A 22,111-nucleotide genomic window follows, 5' to 3' on the forward strand; every position below is an offset into this window, starting at 1 on the left:
AATCCGATGATTCGCATAATGCCGATGGTGATGGCATATCCATTCGACCAATATATGGGTCCTCAGATCCTTTAAAGTAAACCACACAGCTTTTATAACGACGTCGAAAGCATTTGATATTGTTGTGTGCTCTGAAGCATTTAGATAAACCTCCAGTTGTTCTTAAAATATCTTCATGAATTTCTATAAAATGGGCCAAATCTTTTGTTTGGGGTTTCTGTACACCGAGTTCACGATTTCGTAGAAACTGTACCACCGAAGACACCTTCGATATTTTCTGACTCGCCATTTTCACAACACTTGTAGAATTCTCACTTTAAGTGTCCCAGCACAATCTCCAAAAGTTTATTTTGTGCAAATAGGACACATATCACATGGAAATATCTGACACAATGACTTTCTACAATAGCAACACCATCGACAATCCACTGCATTGTGTAATTTAATCACATGCTTTCGTACAGCATACATGTGTCCGAAATCTTGAATAGAGATCATACATGAAGTACATAAAGCCAGAGCACCACCCGTAGAATAATAAAAGTATATGGCGCAAACTTTTGTACGTCCGTTTAGCGCAAGGATTTGTGAATTAGACACTACCTTGTCGTGAATATCCGTAAGGTCCTCACTGCGATCACTAATATAATTACTGTCACTCAACAACAATGATCTTCGTCAGATTCGTCTACATTGTTATCCGACAACTCGTGATCTTCATCAGATGACTCGTCTAATATTCTCTCGAAATTATTATTTTCCATTTCTTTTTAACTCACTACACTGTGCCACTGACACTTCGCACTTTCGACACTTTAACTCGTCGAATGCTAAAGACTTTTTGACGCGGAGACAGACTCTCTCCATAAGTTTCAACCCCCATCCCTCTCAAAATTATCGCAATTCTTCCTTAAAAAGATATTTAGGAAGATGTTTCGCTCTCGTTTACGACCGATTTTCTGCGAGGGTACAAAGCAGCCGAACGTTGGCGCCGATACGTTGCATTCTTCCTTAAAAAATATTAAGAAAAATGTTTCGCTCTCGTTTTTATGGGAGATTTTCCGCGAGGGTACAAAGCTGCCGAACGTCAACGCAAATAGGTAGAGGCCTATTAAATCACGTTTGACATGTTCGTCGCAGCGTCGGCTTAAAATCTTCATTCCTTTCCTAATGATAAAATGTCCATAAAATGAAAAACATAGTTTTAATGAACTCTAGAACGCTCCGTTGACAAGTTCGAGCAGCCGGACATCGGCGCTTCCGTAATAAAATTATATTAACGAGGGTACAAAATTGTTAATCATCGGCGCTTGTTCTATACCTTTTTGGGGAAAATGTCTAAGAACCCTCATAAAAAAGTCGTAAAGATACCATCTACAAATATTGCACTCAGAAAACTCCCCCTCCTTTGTCGAAACATCCCCCTCCACCCGCGTGACGTCAGCCCCCGCGCCTACGAGATACCCCCGCCCCGCGTGACGTCATACCCTCGCCACGGAGAACCCCCCGCGCCCCGCACCCCCCTCAGAGGACCTGAGTTAGAACTCTCATAGTATCCCTACTGACGGCCAAATATTTAAAGCGTACTGGTTCCGTCTCTTATCGCTCGGCGACGTCCATACTGGGTTTAATAACGAGAGATGCGCGTTGATTATCGACAATATTTCTTTCTCTCGCGATATTTCGCAACAATGACCACTAAGAAGAGCCTGGGATGGATATGCGCTCTTAAGGTGGACGAACTAAAGAAGGAACTCGCGGCTAGGGAATTGTCAGTAAAAGGGATTCTCCCCACTCTCCGGAGTAGACTGCTTAGATTCGAGGCCGCGAACTTAGCCGGGAAGGAACACGTGTCTACCCCCGAAATATCCGATAATTCCTCCGAAGACGAACCGAAAGAGGAAGAGGGGGCGATCGGGGGGGAGCCTAGGCAGATACCGAGACGACCCCTGACACGGGTGGAGGTCCCGACACCTCCAGAGCAGTGATGCAAGATTTCACGCGCGACAGCCACTTCGCGACAGCCATCTTGCAGTGGAGGGGGTAGGTCGGCAGCGCAGAGCGCACCGAAAAGATGAGAACCCTTGTCCTTCGAACATATGTAGAAGAGGACAGGTATATATCTTTTGTCCTTTATTTTCTTTTGATAGAATAGAGCTCTAACCCCCCTACAGAATTATCAAGGCGAGAAAAATATAGATCCGAAAGTCGCTGAATCGGGAATCGAACCCGAGACCTTTCGCTTGCCGGGCGACTGCTCTCACCATCTGAGCTATTCAGACCCTTCGACCCTATATTTTTCTCTGCCTTAATAAAATAACTATTTGTAAATAACGCCTTTTTCTCGCCTATAATTCTGTAGGGGGGTTAGAGGGGATCTTTGGAATTAAAAATCTCGAATTGAGATTGTTCCTTAATAAAGTCTTGGCGGTGTACCAAGCAAAATGTGTGCCCCGTGCACAATTAGTTAATTCCAACGAAAAATTAATTTTCGTTGGAATCGACGCACCGACATCCGCGTACGGCTCGAATAGCCAATCTATTCCCGATTTATACCAATAAAAAAATCGCGTAAATCAATATTTAAAAAAGAATGGTTAGATATTGAAGAATTTAAACTTTGGTTGCGTGAAGTGCCACATGACGAAAGTTTATTTTTTTGTTTGATTTGCGATAAATCTATCGCTAGTAGTTTATCGCAAATCCATCGTCATGCAGAATCCAAAACACACATAAATATATATAAAAAATATCTAGAAAAAAATCAATCAAATTTAGAAGATTTAAATATGCAAAATAAATCTCTTTTGCCATTTAATGAGCGTAAAAAATCCGCGGAAATCAGATATGCAGCATTAATTGCTGATAAAAACATTTCTCATCAAAATACAACAGAGATTCTTACATTTTTTCAACAAATAGGAGAAGATTCTGACGTATTGAAAAGCATGAGCATGAGTCGAACGAAATGTAAAGGCATTATTACAAACGTTTTGTGTCCGATTGAGACGGATCGTGTCGTCAATAAAATTCAAAATACAAAGTTTTCAGTTTTTATTGACGAAACATCAGACAATGGATGACTTTTTTTGTCCGATGCGTTGATTCGGAGACATTAGATGTTCGCTCGCAATTAGTCAAATTAATCGATATTGATGCCAAAGATCCAAGCGCAGAAAAGTTGTTTCAGGCATTTAAATGTGAAATGTGGAAACTGCAGATACCATTTCCAAATATTGTCGCCTTATCGTGCGATAACGCATCTGTGATGACAGGGAAATATTTATCGTTCAAAAAAAAGTTGGAAGAACTATGTCCACGTTTACTAACTTTAACATGCCCTTGCCACTCCGCTGCATTAGCAGCGCATAATTAATTTCAACTTTAACATGCTGTATAGCATTCACACTGCCTTATTTAACATGAAATTCGTCACAATTCGGTGTGCGCGTGAAAGAAAGAGAAAGAGAGAGAGAGAGAGAGAAAGAGCGAAAAAGAGGGAAAGAGAAGGAGATAGAAAAAGAGAGAAAGAGAGGGAGATAGAAAAAGAGTAAGATAAAGAAGCGGAGAGAGATATACGATATATGATTTAATCATGATACTTTCTCATTAACGCGTGATGCGTATGAAGTGAAAAAAATCTATTTACGATACACATTTTATACATTTTCCGTCGCTTTATAAGCCTTTCGCGTTAATCAGAAAGTATAATGGTTAAATTATATATACCTACTCGTACATCTCTCTCCGTTTCTCTATTTCGCTTTCTTTCTCTCCCCCCCTCTCTCTCTCTCTCTCTCTCTCTCTTTCCTTCTATCTCTCTCTCTCTTTCTCTCTCTATCTCTCTCTCTCTCTTTCGCGCTCACGCCGAATTGTGACGGATTTCATGTTAAAATAGACAGCATGATTGCTAAACAGCATGAATTTACATGTTACTTACCTTTCTCCGTTTATCTATTTCTCTCTCTCTCTCTCTCTCTCTCTCTCTCTCTCTCTCTCTCTCACACGTACACCGAATTGTGATAGATTTCATGTTAAATTAGGCAGTGTGAATGCTAAACAGCATGTTAAAGTTGAAATTAAAATGTAGGCAAGTTGCGAATGGTAAATGCTTTTCGGCGTGATATCATATGTGGCGGCACATCAAAAGCGGTTGGCCGCATGCTTTGAGTGGCGAGCGAGGAGAAATGCGACATATGATACAGCGCCGAAAAATATTTGTCTTTGCAACTTGTCCACATATTAATTTCAACTTTAACATGCTGTATAGCATTTACACTGCCTTATTTAACATGAAATTCGTCACAATTCGGTGTGCGCGTGAAAGAGAGAGAAAGAGAGAGAGAGAGAGAGAGAGAGAGAAAGAGCGAAAAGAGGAAAAGAGGAGGAGATAGAAAAAGAGAGAAAAAGAGGGAGATAGAAAAAGAGTAAGATAAAGAAGCGGAGAGAGATATATATGATTTAATCATGATACTTTCTCATTAACACGTGATGCGTATGAAGTGAAAAAAAATCTATTTACGATACACATTTTATACATTTTCCGTCGCTTTATACGCCTTTCGCGTTAATCAGAAAGTATCATGGTTAAATTATATATACCTACATCTCTCTCCGTTTCTCTATTTCGCTTTCTTTCTCTCCCTCTCTCTCTCTCTCTCTTTCCTTCTATCTCTCTCTCTTTCTCTTTCGCGCTCACGCCGAATTGTGACGGATTTCATGTTAAAATAGACAGCATGATTGCTAAACAGCATGAATTTACATGTAGGTAAGTTACAAATGACAAGTACATTTTGGCTAGGTACCATACGATATGTCGCGGCACATCAGAAACGGTTGACCGCACGCTTCGAGCGGCGAGCGAGGAGAGACGCGACATATGATACCGCGCCGAAAAATATTTGTCACACATTTGGAACTTGTCTACATAATAATTTCAAGTTTTACGTATTTAGCATTAACACTGCGTAATTTAACATGAAGTTCGTCGGAATTCGGTGTACGCGTGAAAGAGAGAGAGAGAGAGAGAGAGAGAGAGAGAGAGAGAGAGAGAGAGAGAGAGAGAGAGTGGGAGAGTGGGAGAGTGAGAGAGAGAGAGGAGGAGAGAGGGAGCGAAATAGATAAACGGAGAGATATATGTATATATAATTTAATCATATGGTAATTTTTGATTCACAGATGATGCGTATAAAGCGACAGGAAATCTATAAAATGCCGGAGTTACAGATTTTCTGTCGCTTATTTATACGCATCATCCGCAAATCAAAAAGTACTATATGATTAATTTATACATACTTACCTTTCTCTGTTTATCTATTTCTTTCTCTCTTTCTCTCTCTCATTCTCTCTCTCTCTCTCTCTCTCTCTCTCTCTCTCTCTCTCTCTCTCTCTCTCTCTCTCTCTCTCTCTCTCTCTCTTCACACGTACACCGAATTGTGATAGATTTCATGTTAAATTAGGCAATATTAATGTTAAACTACATGATCGTTGAAACAAATACGTCGACAAGTTGCAAATGATAAAGAGATCCACTTGATTATAAAACAATCTAGTATCATAAAGTCGTGCGTATATGAGCGTATTCATCGTTCTCTTTACTAAATCTAGAATGAAATCATTGTAAATATACATTGTTGTATATATATATGCAGCGGTGTCCTACACGCGACACGCGACATCGTCATAATTCTCACATCATTTTTCTACCGCCGGAAAAACAAATTGATAATACTTTTTCGGCGTGTATTATATGTCGTGCGTCTCTAATCGCTCGCCGCTCGAAACGGTAGACCGCACGCTTTGAGCGATGAGCGACGAAAGACACGCGACGTATATGATATCGCGCCGAAAAAGTATTATTACTTTGTTTTTTCGGCGATATGAAAATGATATGAAAATGATGACAATGTCACGTGTCGTGTATAGGACATTCTGCATTTACATACAATATTATATATTTATAATAATTCCATTTATGATTTATTCGAGAGAACGACGAATACGATCATGCACGCACGATTTATGCTACTAGATTGTTTTATAAACAGCGTGGAGCCTTTATTATTTGCAATTTGCCGACGTATTTATTTGAACATTAACATGTAATTTAACATTAACGCTGCCGAATTTAACATGAAATCTATCTCAATTCGGCGTCCGCGCGAAAGAGATTATTATACTTATTTCTTAAGATGGTGCAGGGAGAGAACAAAATAATATGTATCTAACTGTAACAGATTTTTTATATGGAAATCTCATATGTATTTCATAGTAAATACATGAAGGGAAAGATAATGTATAAATATGTAAAGATGAAAATAATGAAACTGAATGTTATATATATTACTCAATATCTTTTATTAAAGAGGTTATATTCATGTAGTATTTCATAATGATATGTGATGTAAGATAATAATATACATTTTTTGTTTTCTTGAATGGTTTTTCATAGAAATTTTACATAGATATTGAATTTGTGAAAAATATGTGTAGGTGTTCACAATTCCAATTAGATTCAAAAGAAACATGTGTATTGTGTACATTAAAATGACAAAATTACGGTGCTAAAGATTAAGAAATACATAATAATCTTAATTATACGTATTAATATAGTGTAATATAAAATTTTCAATTATAATAATCTGAAAATATTATTAAGATGTGTTTGTAATACCTCTAATCATATAAAGAAACAAGTAAAAAATGTAATAAATATAGTAATACAACAGAAAATGATAATTATACAACAGAATGGTAATTAAAATCATTGCTCACAATGTATGTAGAACTTATTTTAAGTAATTACTTATTCATTTTTATGACAACACAAAATTTGATATCTTTTCTCTAGTTATAAATAAGGAAACTTAATATTCTCGATTTCAGCAAAAATAAGAGAACCTTGATACATTAATCATGTTTACTTATTTATTTTTATGACAACACAAAATTTGATATCTTTTTCTCTAGTTATAAATAAGAAAACTTAATATTCTCGATTTCAGCAAAAGTAATAGGACCTTGATACATCAATCATGTTTGATTAAATTCGCAACATCCTTAAAGTTAAACTTTAATCCTTAAAATTTAGCAATAATATAAATCATAAAGAACATGTGATAAATTAATTAATATAATATAATATACGAGATCAGATTATTATAATATATTGTACTATAGTAACTACGCCTTCACAAGGTCCTTCTAGAATGAGGTAGTTAAATTGAAACCAAAAGATAGAATAAGATTTACTTATGAACATCTATAACATTGACGAACTAACGCACACATCTATATATTAGCATATCTCAATGTACAGGTGTACAAAAACAAAAAAAAGATATTGAATCAGAGTTATACTGTGTATAGTACATATAAAATTAATTTAAAATTATATATATATATTATATAAAGTATTAAATTATATAAATTTTAATTAAAAAATTTAAAATTTAAGTGATATGAAAACGTTTTATATTGTTTTAAAAAAAATCAGAATTTCTTTACAGGCGTTAATAAAATGTTTTGTACGAAATTGCAAACTCTTCCACTATTGTTGTTTCAGGTTTTTCTGCTTATTATGCAACCACGTTTTGATTTGCGGCGATGTACGACGAGCCAGAGAAATATATTTTTTCTTTACTTCTTGAATCTCTTTTAGAGACGGCAATGTATTATTTTCCATATGTTGTGCAAACGCAGAAAGAGCTGCTTTTTTCTCAAATTCTGTCCATCGTACTCTTTTTGTTTGTCCATAAGGAGATGCTAGAGGAGCATAGAGAATATTATTGAAATAATTTAACGAAATAACTATACTATTTGTTCTCGACTTTGACATAATACGTTTAATAAAAATAATACGTTGATTGCTATGATCATTCCTATATCCCATATTCAACGATAATAAATTATTTAAATAGAAATGCTATTTTATTTTACTTATTTACTTTTAATTTTGAATCGCAATTATAAATAGTTTTAGTATAAATATTGGCAAATGTTATAGATTATGTAAACAAAACTAAGTTCTGTACCAACAACATTTGTACTTGATGTATCAAAACTGGAAGTGGATGAAATACTTCTGTTAACAATTGGCACTTGCTTTTGAGGAGATTTGCTATATAAAGAACTGTGTTCTGAAGGTATATATTCTTCATCATCACTTTCGTCCTTATCATTATCTAATATCAAAGAAAAACAAAGAAATTATATAACTATGAACAAAGGACACAACTCCCATATCATTGAAAAATTAAAGCACACAATATTTGTATGTCAATGTATATATTACCAAAAGATAAAAAATAATGTTCAAAGTAGAGGTAATAAAATTGATTTATCTTAATTTTAATGTATTTCAAATATACAGAGCACAATATTGCATGAATTACATTACTTAAATTTATAATTAGTCTTGTAAAAGTTTAAATTTATAATTAATCTTGCAAAAGTATAAATTTATAATTAGTCTTTATAATTAAAATCACTAAAAGCTTAAGATAAAATTAATGAAACAAAACTATTGCGCTTTTTGCATGAAGTTGCAATCGCAGCTTGTACGTTATATGAAAATAATAACAAGCTTGATGTAAAACAGTAGCAACGTCAATGTTATAAGAATTATGTCCATTAATATATATATCATATATTACACATATAATATTGTGAGATTTATTAATTTATAAAGAAAAAGAAAACAAAACTACATACTATAAGACACTGGCACATCAACAATTTCTGGATCAGGCATATCATCTCGGCAAGGAGATAACACACTTACACGTCCTGCATCAGTTTCTGTATGATTTATTGAAGATATAAAAATAGATTAGTAAATAATATCTAAAATAATCCGTGTTTACAAGATTATACTTTAAACAAATCTTAAAATGTCAGTTTATAAATACTTAATAAAAACTTAAATTGTATTACTGTATTATCATATTTATTTTTATTTTGTCTAAAATTTTATCATTTCTTATGTGTATTTGAAACTATAAAACCTGTTTTCTCTAAATTTATATAACTGGAGATACAATCTTTTATCTCTAAAAAATATAAATATACATAAACATTAATGTTTATATTTTAATTTAAGTGGTTTTCTATTACTTTTGTGATATGCTCAGTGTTGTGCTTAGATGATTTTAAAATTAGCTAGATAAAGATGAGATAAAAATATTTAAATTAATTTTAGATAAAATGATAATTTTGTTTTAAATATATGTATCTAAATAAAAGGTAAAATTATATGGCAATTCATCTAGATAATTTTCAAGATAATAATTTTTAAGACTGCTTATATAAACATAGTTTAAAAAAATGTAAATTATAAAAAGGATATAAAAATATATGTATTTATATTTCTACTTATAAATTTTTATGACTTATTGCTTAAGTTCTACTATTTAAGTATTTTTATGTGCTATGATTCTAAATCAAAATTATCTGAAAATTATTCAAGATAATTTAGTAAAAATAATAGTTTTTCTCATCTATGATGCAGATATACATAATACATATTTTTATTATCTATATCTATATAAAGATAAGATGACGCCAAAGTTTCATCTAGATGATCATCTATATAATTTTATTCAGATAACAGCAAACACTGGACATGCTTATATATGCATATATATATATATATTTTTTATTGCATTTATTCCTTATTTTTTTATAGTTTGTGTATATTTATATTTGTTTATGAGTTTATATTTTTATATAAAAATAATTCAATTTCTACATACCAGTCATGTTAAAACTTAATCTCCTAACACACTCCTTATTGATTATAACAGATCCATTAAGTGAATCTGCAAACAAAACATAAGATTAGACAAACGGACAAATACATTTATTCAACAATGCAATAAAACATTGCATATTATTTAAAATGTAAAAATATGAAACAATATTTAAAATTTAATTTTAACAATAATGCATACCAGATAAAGAAATATTTGCGTCTGCTGTTTCAATATTATCATTCATGAAAAAGTTATTCGGCATGACAGTTTCAATGGTCTCATTTTGATTTGTAAAGATTATTGTGCCAATATCTAAAACAATATATACATATAAGAAAAAATATTATTTCATACAGATGATAAAATAGCGCTTAGAAATATAGTTGATAACATTATCGAAACTTACCAAAATTTGCTGAGAGATCTGTACTCTCTTGATAATCACAGTTATCAATAATCACGGTAATTTCTTCTCTCGCACATTTACCAGTATTTGATGTAACATTGGTCATCTCCTCACAATCTCGGTTTGACACAGATTCATTATTTTTATCGCTTTCATCCATAGAAACTATTATGTGAGATTCATCAGTATTTGATGAAACATCAATCTTTTTAGCAACAGACTCCTTTATCACAGAATCAATGCCTTTGTTTTTATCTATAAGACTTATCGAATTAATATCTACGAGAGAAGAAATACAGATGATTATTGCATACATATGATATATAAAATAAGTATTACAAATATCATTAATATGAGCTAAACTAAATAATTGGAAATGTGCACATTTACCAGTATTTGATGCAACATCGGTCATCTCCTCATTACAATTTCTGTTTGACACAGATTCAATATTTTTATCGCTTTTATGCATAGACATTATTATGCGAGATTCACCGGTATTTAATAAAACATCATTCTTTTTAGTAATAGACTCCTTGTTTAATATCACAGACTCATTGCCTTTGTTTTTATCCATAAAACTTATCAAATTAATATCTACGAGAGAAGAAATACATAATTATCGCATACATATGATAAAATAAGTATTACAAACAACATCGATATGAGTTAAACTAAATAATTAGAAATGTGCACATTTACCAGTATTTGATGCAACATCGGTCATCTCCTCATTACAATTTCTGTTTGACACAGATTCAATATTTTTATCGCTTTTATGCATAGACATTATTATGCAAGATTCACCGGTATTTAATAAAACATCATTCTTTTTAGTAATAGACTCCTTGTTTAATATCACAGACTCATTGCCTTTGTTTTTATCCATAAAACTTATCAAATTAATATCTACGAGAGAAGAAATACATAATTATCGCATACATATGATAAAATAAGTATTACAAACAACATCGATATGAGTTAAACTAAATAATTAGAAATGTGCACATTTACCAGTATTTGATGTAACACCGGTCATCTTCTTATTATAATCTTTGTTTGGCACAGATTTATTATTTTTATCGCTTATTTCATTTATAGACATTATTATGCGAGATTCACCGATATTTAATGAATCATCAATCTTTTTAGTAGTAGACTCTTTGTTTAGTATCACAGAATCATTGCCTTTGTTTTTATCTGTAAGACTTATCGAATTAATATCTACGAGAGAAAAAATACAGATGATTATTGCATACATATGATTTATAAAATAAGTATTACAAACATCATTGATATGAGTTAAACTAAATAATTGGAAATGTGCACATTTACCAGTATTTGATGTAACATCGGTCATCTCCTCATTACAATTTCTGTTTGACACAGATTCAATATTTTTATCGCTTTTATGCATAGACATTATTATGCGAGATTCACCAGTATTTAATGAAACATCATTCTTTTTAGTAATAGACTCCTTGTTTAGTATCACAACCTCATTGCCTTTGTTTTTATCTATAAGACTTATCGAATTAATATCTACGAGAGAAAAAATACAGATGATTATTGCATACATATGATTTATAAAATAAGTATTACAAACATCATTGATATGAGTTAAACTAAATAATTGGAAATGTGCACATTTACCAGTATTTGACGTAACATCGGTCATCTCCTCATTACAATTTCTGTTTGACACAGATTCAATATTTTTATCGCTTTTATGCATAGACATTATTATGCGAGATTCACCAGTATTTAATGAAACATCATTCTTTTTAGTAATAGACTCCTTGTTTAGTATCACAGCCTCATTGCCTTTGTTTTTATCTATAAGACTTATCGAATTAATATCTATGAGAGAAGAAATACAGATGATTATTGCATACATATGATATATAAAATAAGTATTACAAACATCATTGATATGAGCTAAATTAAATAATTGGAAATGTGGACATTTACCAGTATTTGATGCAACATCGGTCATCTTCTCATTACAATTTCTGTTTGACACAGATTCATTATTTTTATCGCTTTCATCCATAGAAACTATTATGTGAGATTCACCAGTATTTGATGAAATATCAATCTTTTTAGCAACAGACTCCTTTTTTAGTATCACAGAATCAATGCCTTTGTTTTTATCTATAAGACTTATCGAATTAATATCTACGAGAAAAGAAATACATGATTATTACATACATATGATAAAATAAGTGTTACAAACATCACATTGATATGAGTTAAACTTACCACAAAATTTTAGAAAATTAGTTCTTTTGCATAATATATGTGGTTTATTTGTTATAATATTTTTTTTAATATCTTGTGTTACGTCCGGCGGACTTCACGATTCTTTTCTTTCCCACGACCAAGGCGAAGTTTGTTGTTAGGTAAATAAAAAAGGAAGAAAAAAGATAATAATAATCTAAGCGGCACGTATATAATAAAACGAAAACGTGCCCAGCGAAACGGACAGCTGCAGATATCGTGAGCGACCGATAAATATTACAAAATCGGTAAATAAAAGAGACCAGGCGGAAAGATGCCGAAAGCGGATTCTTGCCGACACCCTCGCGAATAATAAGTTAAAATCACATATCGGCAAAACATAAAGACGGCGAGAACGCGCCGAAAGCAAATCCTTCCCTAGTAAAATTAGGGGAAAACAAATAATGAAAACGAAAGTGTGCAAAATAAGATAGCACACCTGCGGGTATTCTCGCGAGAAAGCGGCGAAAAATATAAAGATTAAAAAGATGCCACACGCATCGCCTCTCAGCAAACAAGCTCTAAGCCACACGCGAGGGCAATAAAGCGAGAACCCGCCGATAAAAGCGGCACTAACAAACGACAAATATCGCGATATAGGAAAAACTAACAACAAACACCGCCGCCGATATCGAAATCTCGAGAGGATAATAAAAATATAAACCTCAACAAATTCTCCATTGGTCAAAACCTAGGGCCCTAAACAAAAGCCCTGACCAATCCCGATAAACTTTTAAAGTCAAGAGACGCCTCCGGGACTGAAAGGGCGTTATTGAAAAATTCCCTATTCGTCAGGAAATATTAACAAACTAACGGGAAGGAGGAGCAAGAAGGTATATATACCCGTGACATCTCTCAGAGAATATCAATCTTTTCTCAAACCTACGCTCGCGGATCAATCGCGAAAAGTTGTATCACCATCCTTCGAGTGAATCTCGAACTCGTGAGCATTCGCAGTGACATTTGTGAAATCATCGTGTGCCCAGTGCTCACCGAGTACGACGATTTTCGCGAGTGAACAACTGCGAGTGGAACACCATCCTCACGGAGGAGTCCGTAGCCAGATTCACACCTGGAATAATTAACACCTACCCGCGCACTCCATAAGTAGTAAGTTATCAAGCACGCTACATCTCCACCCTTACTAATAATACTTAAAATAATTCTGGGACTTCAATTAAATTATAATTGTTTTCCTTTTTAATTTATTAATTTATTATCCTTGTTAAATTCTAACTTCGAAAAACTGTCCTTTCTTCCCCCATCCTTATCTCTCTCTCTCTCTCGAAATCACTGTGGATTTCCCGCGATAGCGGAGCAATCCGTGATTTCTATCATCCCCTTACCTTTTGAAATCACTCCGGATTTCCCGCGATAGCGGAGCAATCCGTGATTTCTTCCATCTCCTCTTTCTCTCGAAATCACTCTGGATTTCCCGCAATAGCGGAGCAATCCGTGAATTCTATCATCCCTTTATCTTTTGAAATCACTCCGGATTTCCCGCGATAGCGGAGCAATCCGTGATTTACTCTCTCTCACTCTCTATTTCTCTCTCTCTCTCTCTCTCTCTCTCTCTCTCTCTCTTGAATGAACAAATAAGTAATACAATAACTAACTAAATTATTAAATAATTAAAATATCAAAATTATATAAAAATAAATATATATATATATATTTTTTTTTTCTCTTACAAGAACTCCCAGAGTTATTTTTCAGTAAAAACTCTTCTTGCCCGGTTACTTTATTATTCGCTCTCGTAGTGGAAAATCCAAGGAGACGACCCTCGCGAACCGCTGTTAAATTGGCGCGAAACCGGCGTAATAGGCGGTTAAAGAAAGCGTTGGCACGGAGTCTGGCTGCGGGCGAAACCTTCGGCTCCCTAGAAAAAATTAACACACCGATCCATACAGAGACAACTAATACATATCACCCTACGGTCTCTCCTATTTCCTCACCCGAACATATAGAAACCCCGCTGACGCCGTCTCCCGCTACCTCTGCTTCTGCAGAATTTTTCGATTCCCCGCGAACTCCTTCTCCTCTTTCTCCCGAACCCGCTATACCTCAGCGGGCCCCTTCCCCTCACTCCTCTGTTTCCTCTGAGGACGCCGATTCTCCGCGGAGCCCTTCTCCCTTTCTTCCCCCTGCTTCTCCCGAACGCCCTGAGCCACCTAGATCTCCGTCTCCGGCTCCCTCAACAATCACCCTTGAAGATTCTCCTCCCTCATCCCCAACGTCCTCTGTAAATAGGGAACATCCGGAAGGGTTTGAGGTAGTAGATATCAGCGACGACGATTCCGAGGAATCAGGATCGCCTGCCAAGCTCTCATACGAGCAATTCAGAGCTTGGCTGATAAACCAGCTCCCAGGGATACGAGAAGTCCCTGAGGAAGCTTTCACGATTGGTCCAGGCCCCGTAGACCACGAGGCCTTACGCGAATTTCTAGAGACCACCGATAGGAATAACATCATCCCCTGGTATGTTCCCGGGCGAAGATATCCTTTAGCCGTCCCTGCACACCTTCTCCTACGAACCTATCCCCCCTCCACCGCCATAATTACCGAACTCATATAACCTAGAAGTCTCTCTTACACGCACACACATGGACACTAATTTTATATACCTATTACCATTTAAATTATTGTAACCACCAATCGGGACCCTAAAATTTAAACAATAACTCTTACCCCTTTCTGCCCCGATTGAAGACCTCCGTACTAATGTATCACCCGCGACACATACACATACATTCACTCTTCATTAGCAACTAAGTCCGTCAATAATATTATTATGTATATAAATTCTTTCGTCTTTATATTAGGAATAAATTTATAAATTTCAAAATAAATGATTTTCATTTATTAATAACCCGTTCCCACTTATTCCCGTAAACCAGGATCGCACAAGGTCCCATCCTGCGTAAAAGAGATTAAATTCTCTTGCCAAAAAGGGACCACCGAGCGAACGGCCCTTTAAATAGAGTAAGAGCGACCCTTGCGGTCGTTGACCTATTTGGGCCCAGACGTTCGTTCGGGTCGAACAGACGGATAGTCTGCCATCGTTCGAAAAGATAAATTTAGTTACGTCCTTCCTTTCGACTCTTCCTTCCTTGAGTCTGGACGTAACATAAATAAAAATTTGGGGGCTCGTCCGGGATAGAAATGTGCGATTCCTGGTAGCGGTAATGAGTAAAGGAACAAGAGGTCAAACTGATAAAGATCAAATAGAAGAACTATATAAAACTGCATTAACAACACCACATAGAACACGCAAATCTAAATCTAAACCATCTGATTCCGAATTAATTCACACATCCACACCTTTAGTACCTTCAACTTCGACATCTCGCCAAATAAATTTTTTGTTAAAAGATCCTTCCTCAGAATTCGATTTAACTGAAAATACTTTAGTAGCCGAATCGCCCGAGCCAGATTCCGACGATTCCGCCGATATAACTACTGAAACAATAAAAGATCAAATCGAAAAATTTGATATCGAAAGCGATCCCGAAAATTTACTTTCTTTTAACATGGCGCAACCTAACCCCTTTGCTACCTTAAAATACGCGGTAGACGCCGTCCCCTTTTTTGACGGTAGTAACATTCCGCTAAATTATTTTATCGAGGGTTGCGAGGAAGCGAAAGCTATGCTTCCTAAGGAAGCAGAGGCTCAATTTACTAAAATTATAAGAACTAGAATAGTGGGAGAAGCGCGTCGAACAATTCGGGATGAAGATTTTGATACTGTATTGCAATTAACTACTTATTTAAAGAAAATTTATGGACCCACTAAAAATGTATATCAGTTACAAGGAGAACTAGGATGTATTTATCAAAGGAATGAAGAGGATGTCGTCACTTACGCAAATAGAGTTAAATTACTTGGAAAACAAATATTGGAAGCATATCGAAGTTCCGGTCACATTTTACCCAATCAAAATATAAAAACAACGGTAGAAAAAGACATGTGTAAGTGTTTTATTAGAGGGCTAAAGCCTGAAATAGAGCAAAGAATCGCTAGAGATTTAGACGTACAAGAAACTGTAGCCGACGCCCTAAGGATAGAAAGAGAGCTTCGAGAGATGACAGGTTTGCGCCAAGGCCAAGGCGTTAAAACAGGCCAATCACCGTACACTAATCAAGTGCGGGAAATCTGTCAGATCTGTTTCAAAGAGGGACATGCCGCAAGTAGTTGTAGGAAGCTCGTTCAATTTTCCTTACAAGGGCACGATTTTCAAACGAATAACGGAACGGAGATTTTAATTTGCCAAATATGCAAAAAACGCGGCCACAGTGCGGATAAATGTCGCCAACGCGATCCTCGCGCTCGTCAGTCAGTAAACGTAATTCAAGAAAAAATTACTATATGTCAATTATGTTCAAAAACCGGCCACGACGCCAAATCATGCCGACAAACTACTTCCCAACAACAAATTAATAAATCGGTTACTTGTCAATGGTGTGAAAGGCCTGGCCATTCGGCTAGTAATTGTTGGAAAAAACAGAACGAGGAAAGAAGTTTGGAAAGTAGACCGAAAGTTTCATGCCAACTTTGCGATAAATTCGGACACTCCGCTAAGGATTGTCGTGTTAAAATAAATCAACAACTGACAACGAAGAACGATACATTCTGCAGATATTGTAAAGAACAAGGCCATCTCCTTGAAAATTGTCAGTTACGCAACGCAAGTAATAATCGTCGAAAAGAAAATAATCAGGGAAACTACACAGGTCCCTCGGGGTCGGGTGCACAACGGGGGACCGGACAGACTTCACACCCGTCGACATCTCAAGAAGTCAAGTAGGCCGTCAAACCATCGACATACGACCCGTAACAGTAAACCTCGATAAACATAGTCGCGTGCCTACTGTTCAGGTCCAAATTAACGAAATACCATCGCAAATAACCTTTCTATTAGACACGGGATCCGGACCAAATATAATCAAGGAAAATTTTATACCTAAAACTCTAAAAATTAACTATACAAATATATTAAAATTAAATGGTATAAATAATCATCCCGTATATACGCTCGGAGAAGTCGCTTTAAATCTCCTTGGAATTCCGATATCTTTCCATTTAGTATCTCGCGACTTTCCGATTCCACAATCCGGAATATTGGGAAATGATTTCTTTAAACAAACATCATCGAAAATAGATTACGCTCAAGGATATCTGACCGTATCCAAAGTTAACATACCGTTTTTCTCACCGGAATCTATAATAGTGTCTCCGAGATCCGAATCATTATTTTATGTAAGGATAGAAAACCCCGAAATAAAGATGGGATATATACCAAAATTAAAAATAGAACATGGAATTTACTTAGGAGACACTATTGTAGAGAACATCTCCGGAAAAGCATATCTCAATGTTATAAGTACTTTAGACGAAGAAGTGGAAGTCCGCGTACCCACTTTGCGTTTAAAGCCGTTGGATCAATTATTTGACGACCATAAATCCGACTGTCCGACGATCAACAATTACGATGAAGTTTCATCTATAAACGAAGAACCAATGAACACCAACGAAACTTATATTGATATCGAAGACGAAGAAGAAATTTTCGAGGATGAAGAAAAATTTACGGAAATAACTCGAAGGACAAACAAAATTAATGTTGACAAGGGGAATAAAAATTCTCCTGAAAATTTTAATAATTCAAAAATCCTTGGAGAGGGAAGTTACCAAACCTCTCCTGAAAATTTTAATAATTCGAAAATTCTTGGAGAGGGAAGTTACCAAACCTCTCCTGAAATTTCATATAATCCAACAATTAACGGAGAGGGAAGTTACCAAACCTCTCTTGAAAAATTGAATAATTCTAGTAAAGGGAAAAATTATCAAATCTCTCTCAAAAATTTAAATGATTCAAAATCCCTTGGAGAGGGAAGTTATCAAACCTCTCCTGGAGGGGATATTTCTAGAACTTCGGAGGGAAATTTCCAAACCTCGACAGAAAATTCTAGCTCCGTCAATTGCGAGGAGGGAAGTTACCAAACCTCACTACGCGATTTGACACAATCTTGTTCTAATTTAAGAGAGAAAAATTCCTTATCAATTCTAGATATCAAATTTCCGAAAGTTGGATTATTCACAGAAGACCACAATGACAAATTAAAGTCATCTCATGTCACTATAAAAGACCTTCTTGAAAAGGCACAAAAATATTTAAATATTGAAAAATTAAACATTAAAAACTCTAAACGCATGAAAAACAGAACCAAACCGTCTTCGAAAGTTTCGACGTCTTTATTAAATAAATCGCAAGAAATTATAGATAAATTTATGCGAAAACGAAAATCTAAACATAAAAGAAAACAACAACAAATTAACGATGCAAGCAACGATTTGCATAATTGCCTGGTGGTTTCCGAGAAAAAGGAGAAAGACCGCTTTATACAAATTACCGAATTATTACGATTGGAACATCTAAATGAAAAGGAAGAAGAAAGTGTAAAGAAATTAATAACAAACAGTCAAAACCAATTTCATATTCCCGGAGAAAATTTAACTGCAACTCATGTACTCCAACATCAAATACCAACCACAGATGATCGACCAATTAACACTCGTCAATACAGATTCCCGCAACTACATAAGGAAGAAATAAACAAGCAGGTAGAGGAACTGTTAGAAGGAGGCATCGTAAAACCCTCACAATCGCCATACAATACGCCCATATGGATCGTGCCGAAGAAAGAGGACTCCAAAGGAAACAAGCGCTGGAGAATGGTCCTCGACTTTCGGGCTTTAAACGACAAGACCATCGGGGACGCATATCCATTACCTAACATCATAGATATATTAGATCAATTAGGGGGCGCGCAATATTTCTCTGTATGCGACTTAGCATCTGGGTTTCATCAGATAAAAATGGATCCTGCTGACAGTCACAAAACTGCATTCACTACTCCCTTCGGTCACTACGAATTCGATCGAATGCCTTTTGGATTAAAAAACGCTCCTGCAACATTTCAGCGCCTAATGGATTTAGTATTAACAGGATTACAGGGCGAAGAATTATTTGTTTATATGGACGACATTGTTATTTATGCTACTTCCTTAGAAGAACACGAACGAAAATATAACGCATTAATAGAACGACTTCGCGAAGCTAATTTAAAACTACAACCTAATAAATGTGAATTTTTAAAAACCGAAGTAACTTATTTGGGACACGTAATTGGCAGAGATGGAGTAAAACCAGATCCGAAAAAATTAGAGGCAGTACATAAATTTCCCCGACCGAAAACCCCAAGAAATATTAAGCAATTTTTGGGACTTGCCGGATATTACCGGCGCTTTATTCCAAATTTCTCTAAACTAGCAAAACCATTAACAAATCTATTAAAAAACGACACTCGTTTCGAATGGACATCAATTCAAGAAGAATCCTTCGAGATATTGAAACAAAAATTATGTGAAGAGCCAGTACTACAATACCCTGATTTCTCTCGACCATTTATTTTAACTACGGATGCGTCAGGTTTAGCCGTAGGAGGAATACTCTCACAAGGAGAAATAAACAAGGACAGACCTATCGCATACGCTTCCAGAACACTCACGGACGACGAAACGAAATACGACACTTACGAAAAGGAAGCACTAGCCATAATATATTGCGTTAAACACTTCAGACCATACTTATATGGAAGAAAATTCACCCTAGTTACAGATCATAAACCTTTAATGTGGTTTAAAAACGCGCAAGACGCAAATATGAGAATACTTCGCTGGAGATTAAAATTAGCGGAATACGATTACGACGTTGTTTTTAAGGCAGGAAAAACTAACGTAAATGCGGACGCATTATCAAGAAACCCAGTAGATCTTGAAGAAATTGATTGCAAAATAATAAAAGAACGAAAAACATTAAATCCAAATAATCCAGAAGATGCAGAAATAATTTCCAGAATGCTGGAAGAAACCGATGACGAAGAAGAAGAAGACGACGATTTTCAACTATATCTGTCAGATACCGAAGAAATTGAAGGACCGATACTCGAAGAAGAACCCCCTGATAATAATGCCGATCCTATACCTTTTACCCCCGAAGAACTAAACGAACCTCCAGCGTCACAAACTATCGAAAAAGCGCTAATACATGATCCTCCAAAACAAAACAGAATGCAAACAAGAAGTCAGGCGACAAAACGAAATATTAAGAAAAATAATGAAAATCATAATAACAACAAAAACAATACTGAAAAGATAGAAGAAAGAAACGATCCGCCAGACAAAGATCAGGATAACAAAGAAACAGATGGAAAAGAAAGGGAAGAAAGCGATGACGACGAAGAAGAAATTATCAATAAAAATTTAAAATCAAGAAAAACAAAAATGAAACCTACTATCATTGAGAATAAAATAATTAAAAGCAACGTTATAGATTCTCGCGAACTATTATTTCTGCGAAAAGACAATGTCGCGTATTTTGTCGACATTTACGGAAAACCTTTAGACTCAGGATCTGAAAAACTCTTCGAAAGAAACGAACTCCCGAATATAGGACCCCTGGAGTTAGGTAAAGCGAAAGCAATAAAATACAAAACCTACTACCACATAGTCTTACCCATCAGTGAGACGGAACGAGAAGGCCCCACAGCGACTCTCAACCAAATTATCGCGGTCATACACGACTTACGAAATTTGACTGAAAATTTAAATTTAGGAACACTCAGCATTGCAAAAACAGAAATTATCAACAACGTTCCATGGAATAATATCAAATCGCAACTGCAATTAAGATTCATTAATTCCACTACCAAAATAATCATTTGCAACGGACAAATTAAATATCCACCGAAAGATCTACGATCCGTTATAATTGGTGAGATGCACTGTTCGCCGACCGGAGGACATCGCGGCGTCACTAAGGCATACAATAGAATAAAACACAATTACTATTGGGAAAACTTAAAACTAGACGTTCAAGGATACATACAACAATGTTTGCAGTGCCAACTGAGAAAATTAGTACGCGTCAAAACAAAACAGCCTATGATAATCACAGACACACCAGGCTCTTCTTTCGACAAGGTAGCCATGGATATTGTCGGACCTTTACCCAAGACAGAAAGAAATAGCGAATACATTTTGACCTTACAAGATCAGCTGACCAAATACTGTATGGGTATACCATTACAAAACCAAACCTCCGAAACTATCGCAGAAGCTTTCATAGATCGTTTCATCTGCATATTCGGAGCGCCAAAGGCAATATTAACGGATCAAGGAAGAAATTTTATCAGTGATTTAATGAGGAAAATCGCAAAATTATTTAAAATTCGTAAATTTCGTACTACTGCCTTCCACCCACAATCTAACGGATCTTTGGAAAGATCGCATCACGCATTAGGAGAATATTTAAAACAATACGCAAACGAACAAAAACAGTGGGATAGATGGATAAGCCTTGCAATGTTCAATTATAATACTAATGTACACGAAGCAACCAGACATACACCGTACGAATTAGTCTTCGGAAAAATAGCCAGAATTCCTTCGAACGAGCTTTTACCTCCAAGCGACCAATTAGCGAATTACAACGATTATCTAGTAAACCTCGTTACACAACTTCATACAATTCAAGGAAATGCTCGTGAAAACGTTATCGAAGCAAAACACAGATCGAAGAAATATTACGATAGAAAGATTAACCCTCAAACC

The 22,111-nt window shown here is 35.3% G+C and overlaps 1 protein-coding gene across 1 annotated transcript; it reads right to left on the bottom strand.

Annotated features, from left to right (window-relative positions):
* Positions 1-7,549: 7,549 nt before the first annotated feature.
* On the bottom strand, positions 7,550-12,486 carry LOC145948318 (uncharacterized). Its single transcript, XM_083058023.1, has 13 exons — positions 12,421-12,486; positions 12,130-12,336; positions 11,812-12,018; positions 11,494-11,700; positions 11,173-11,382; positions 10,861-11,067; positions 10,549-10,755; positions 10,159-10,437; positions 9,951-10,064; positions 9,753-9,818; positions 8,713-8,799; positions 8,034-8,183; positions 7,550-7,764 (listed from the first exon to the last, which is right to left on the bottom strand). Exons 2-13 carry the CDS (start codon positions 12,209-12,211, stop codon positions 7,550-7,552), a joined length of 2,031 nt encoding a protein of 676 aa, XP_082914149.1. The 5' UTR covers positions 12,212-12,336; positions 12,421-12,486.
* Between the last annotated feature and the right edge of the window lie 9,625 nt (positions 12,487-22,111).

This window comes from Prenolepis imparis, unplaced genomic scaffold (genome assembly GCF_030444845.1).
Source record: "Prenolepis imparis isolate NDT839.2.m4 unplaced genomic scaffold, iyPreImpa1.0 SCAF_330, whole genome shotgun sequence".
NCBI classification, from domain to species: Eukaryota; Metazoa; Arthropoda; class Insecta; order Hymenoptera; family Formicidae; genus Prenolepis; species Prenolepis imparis.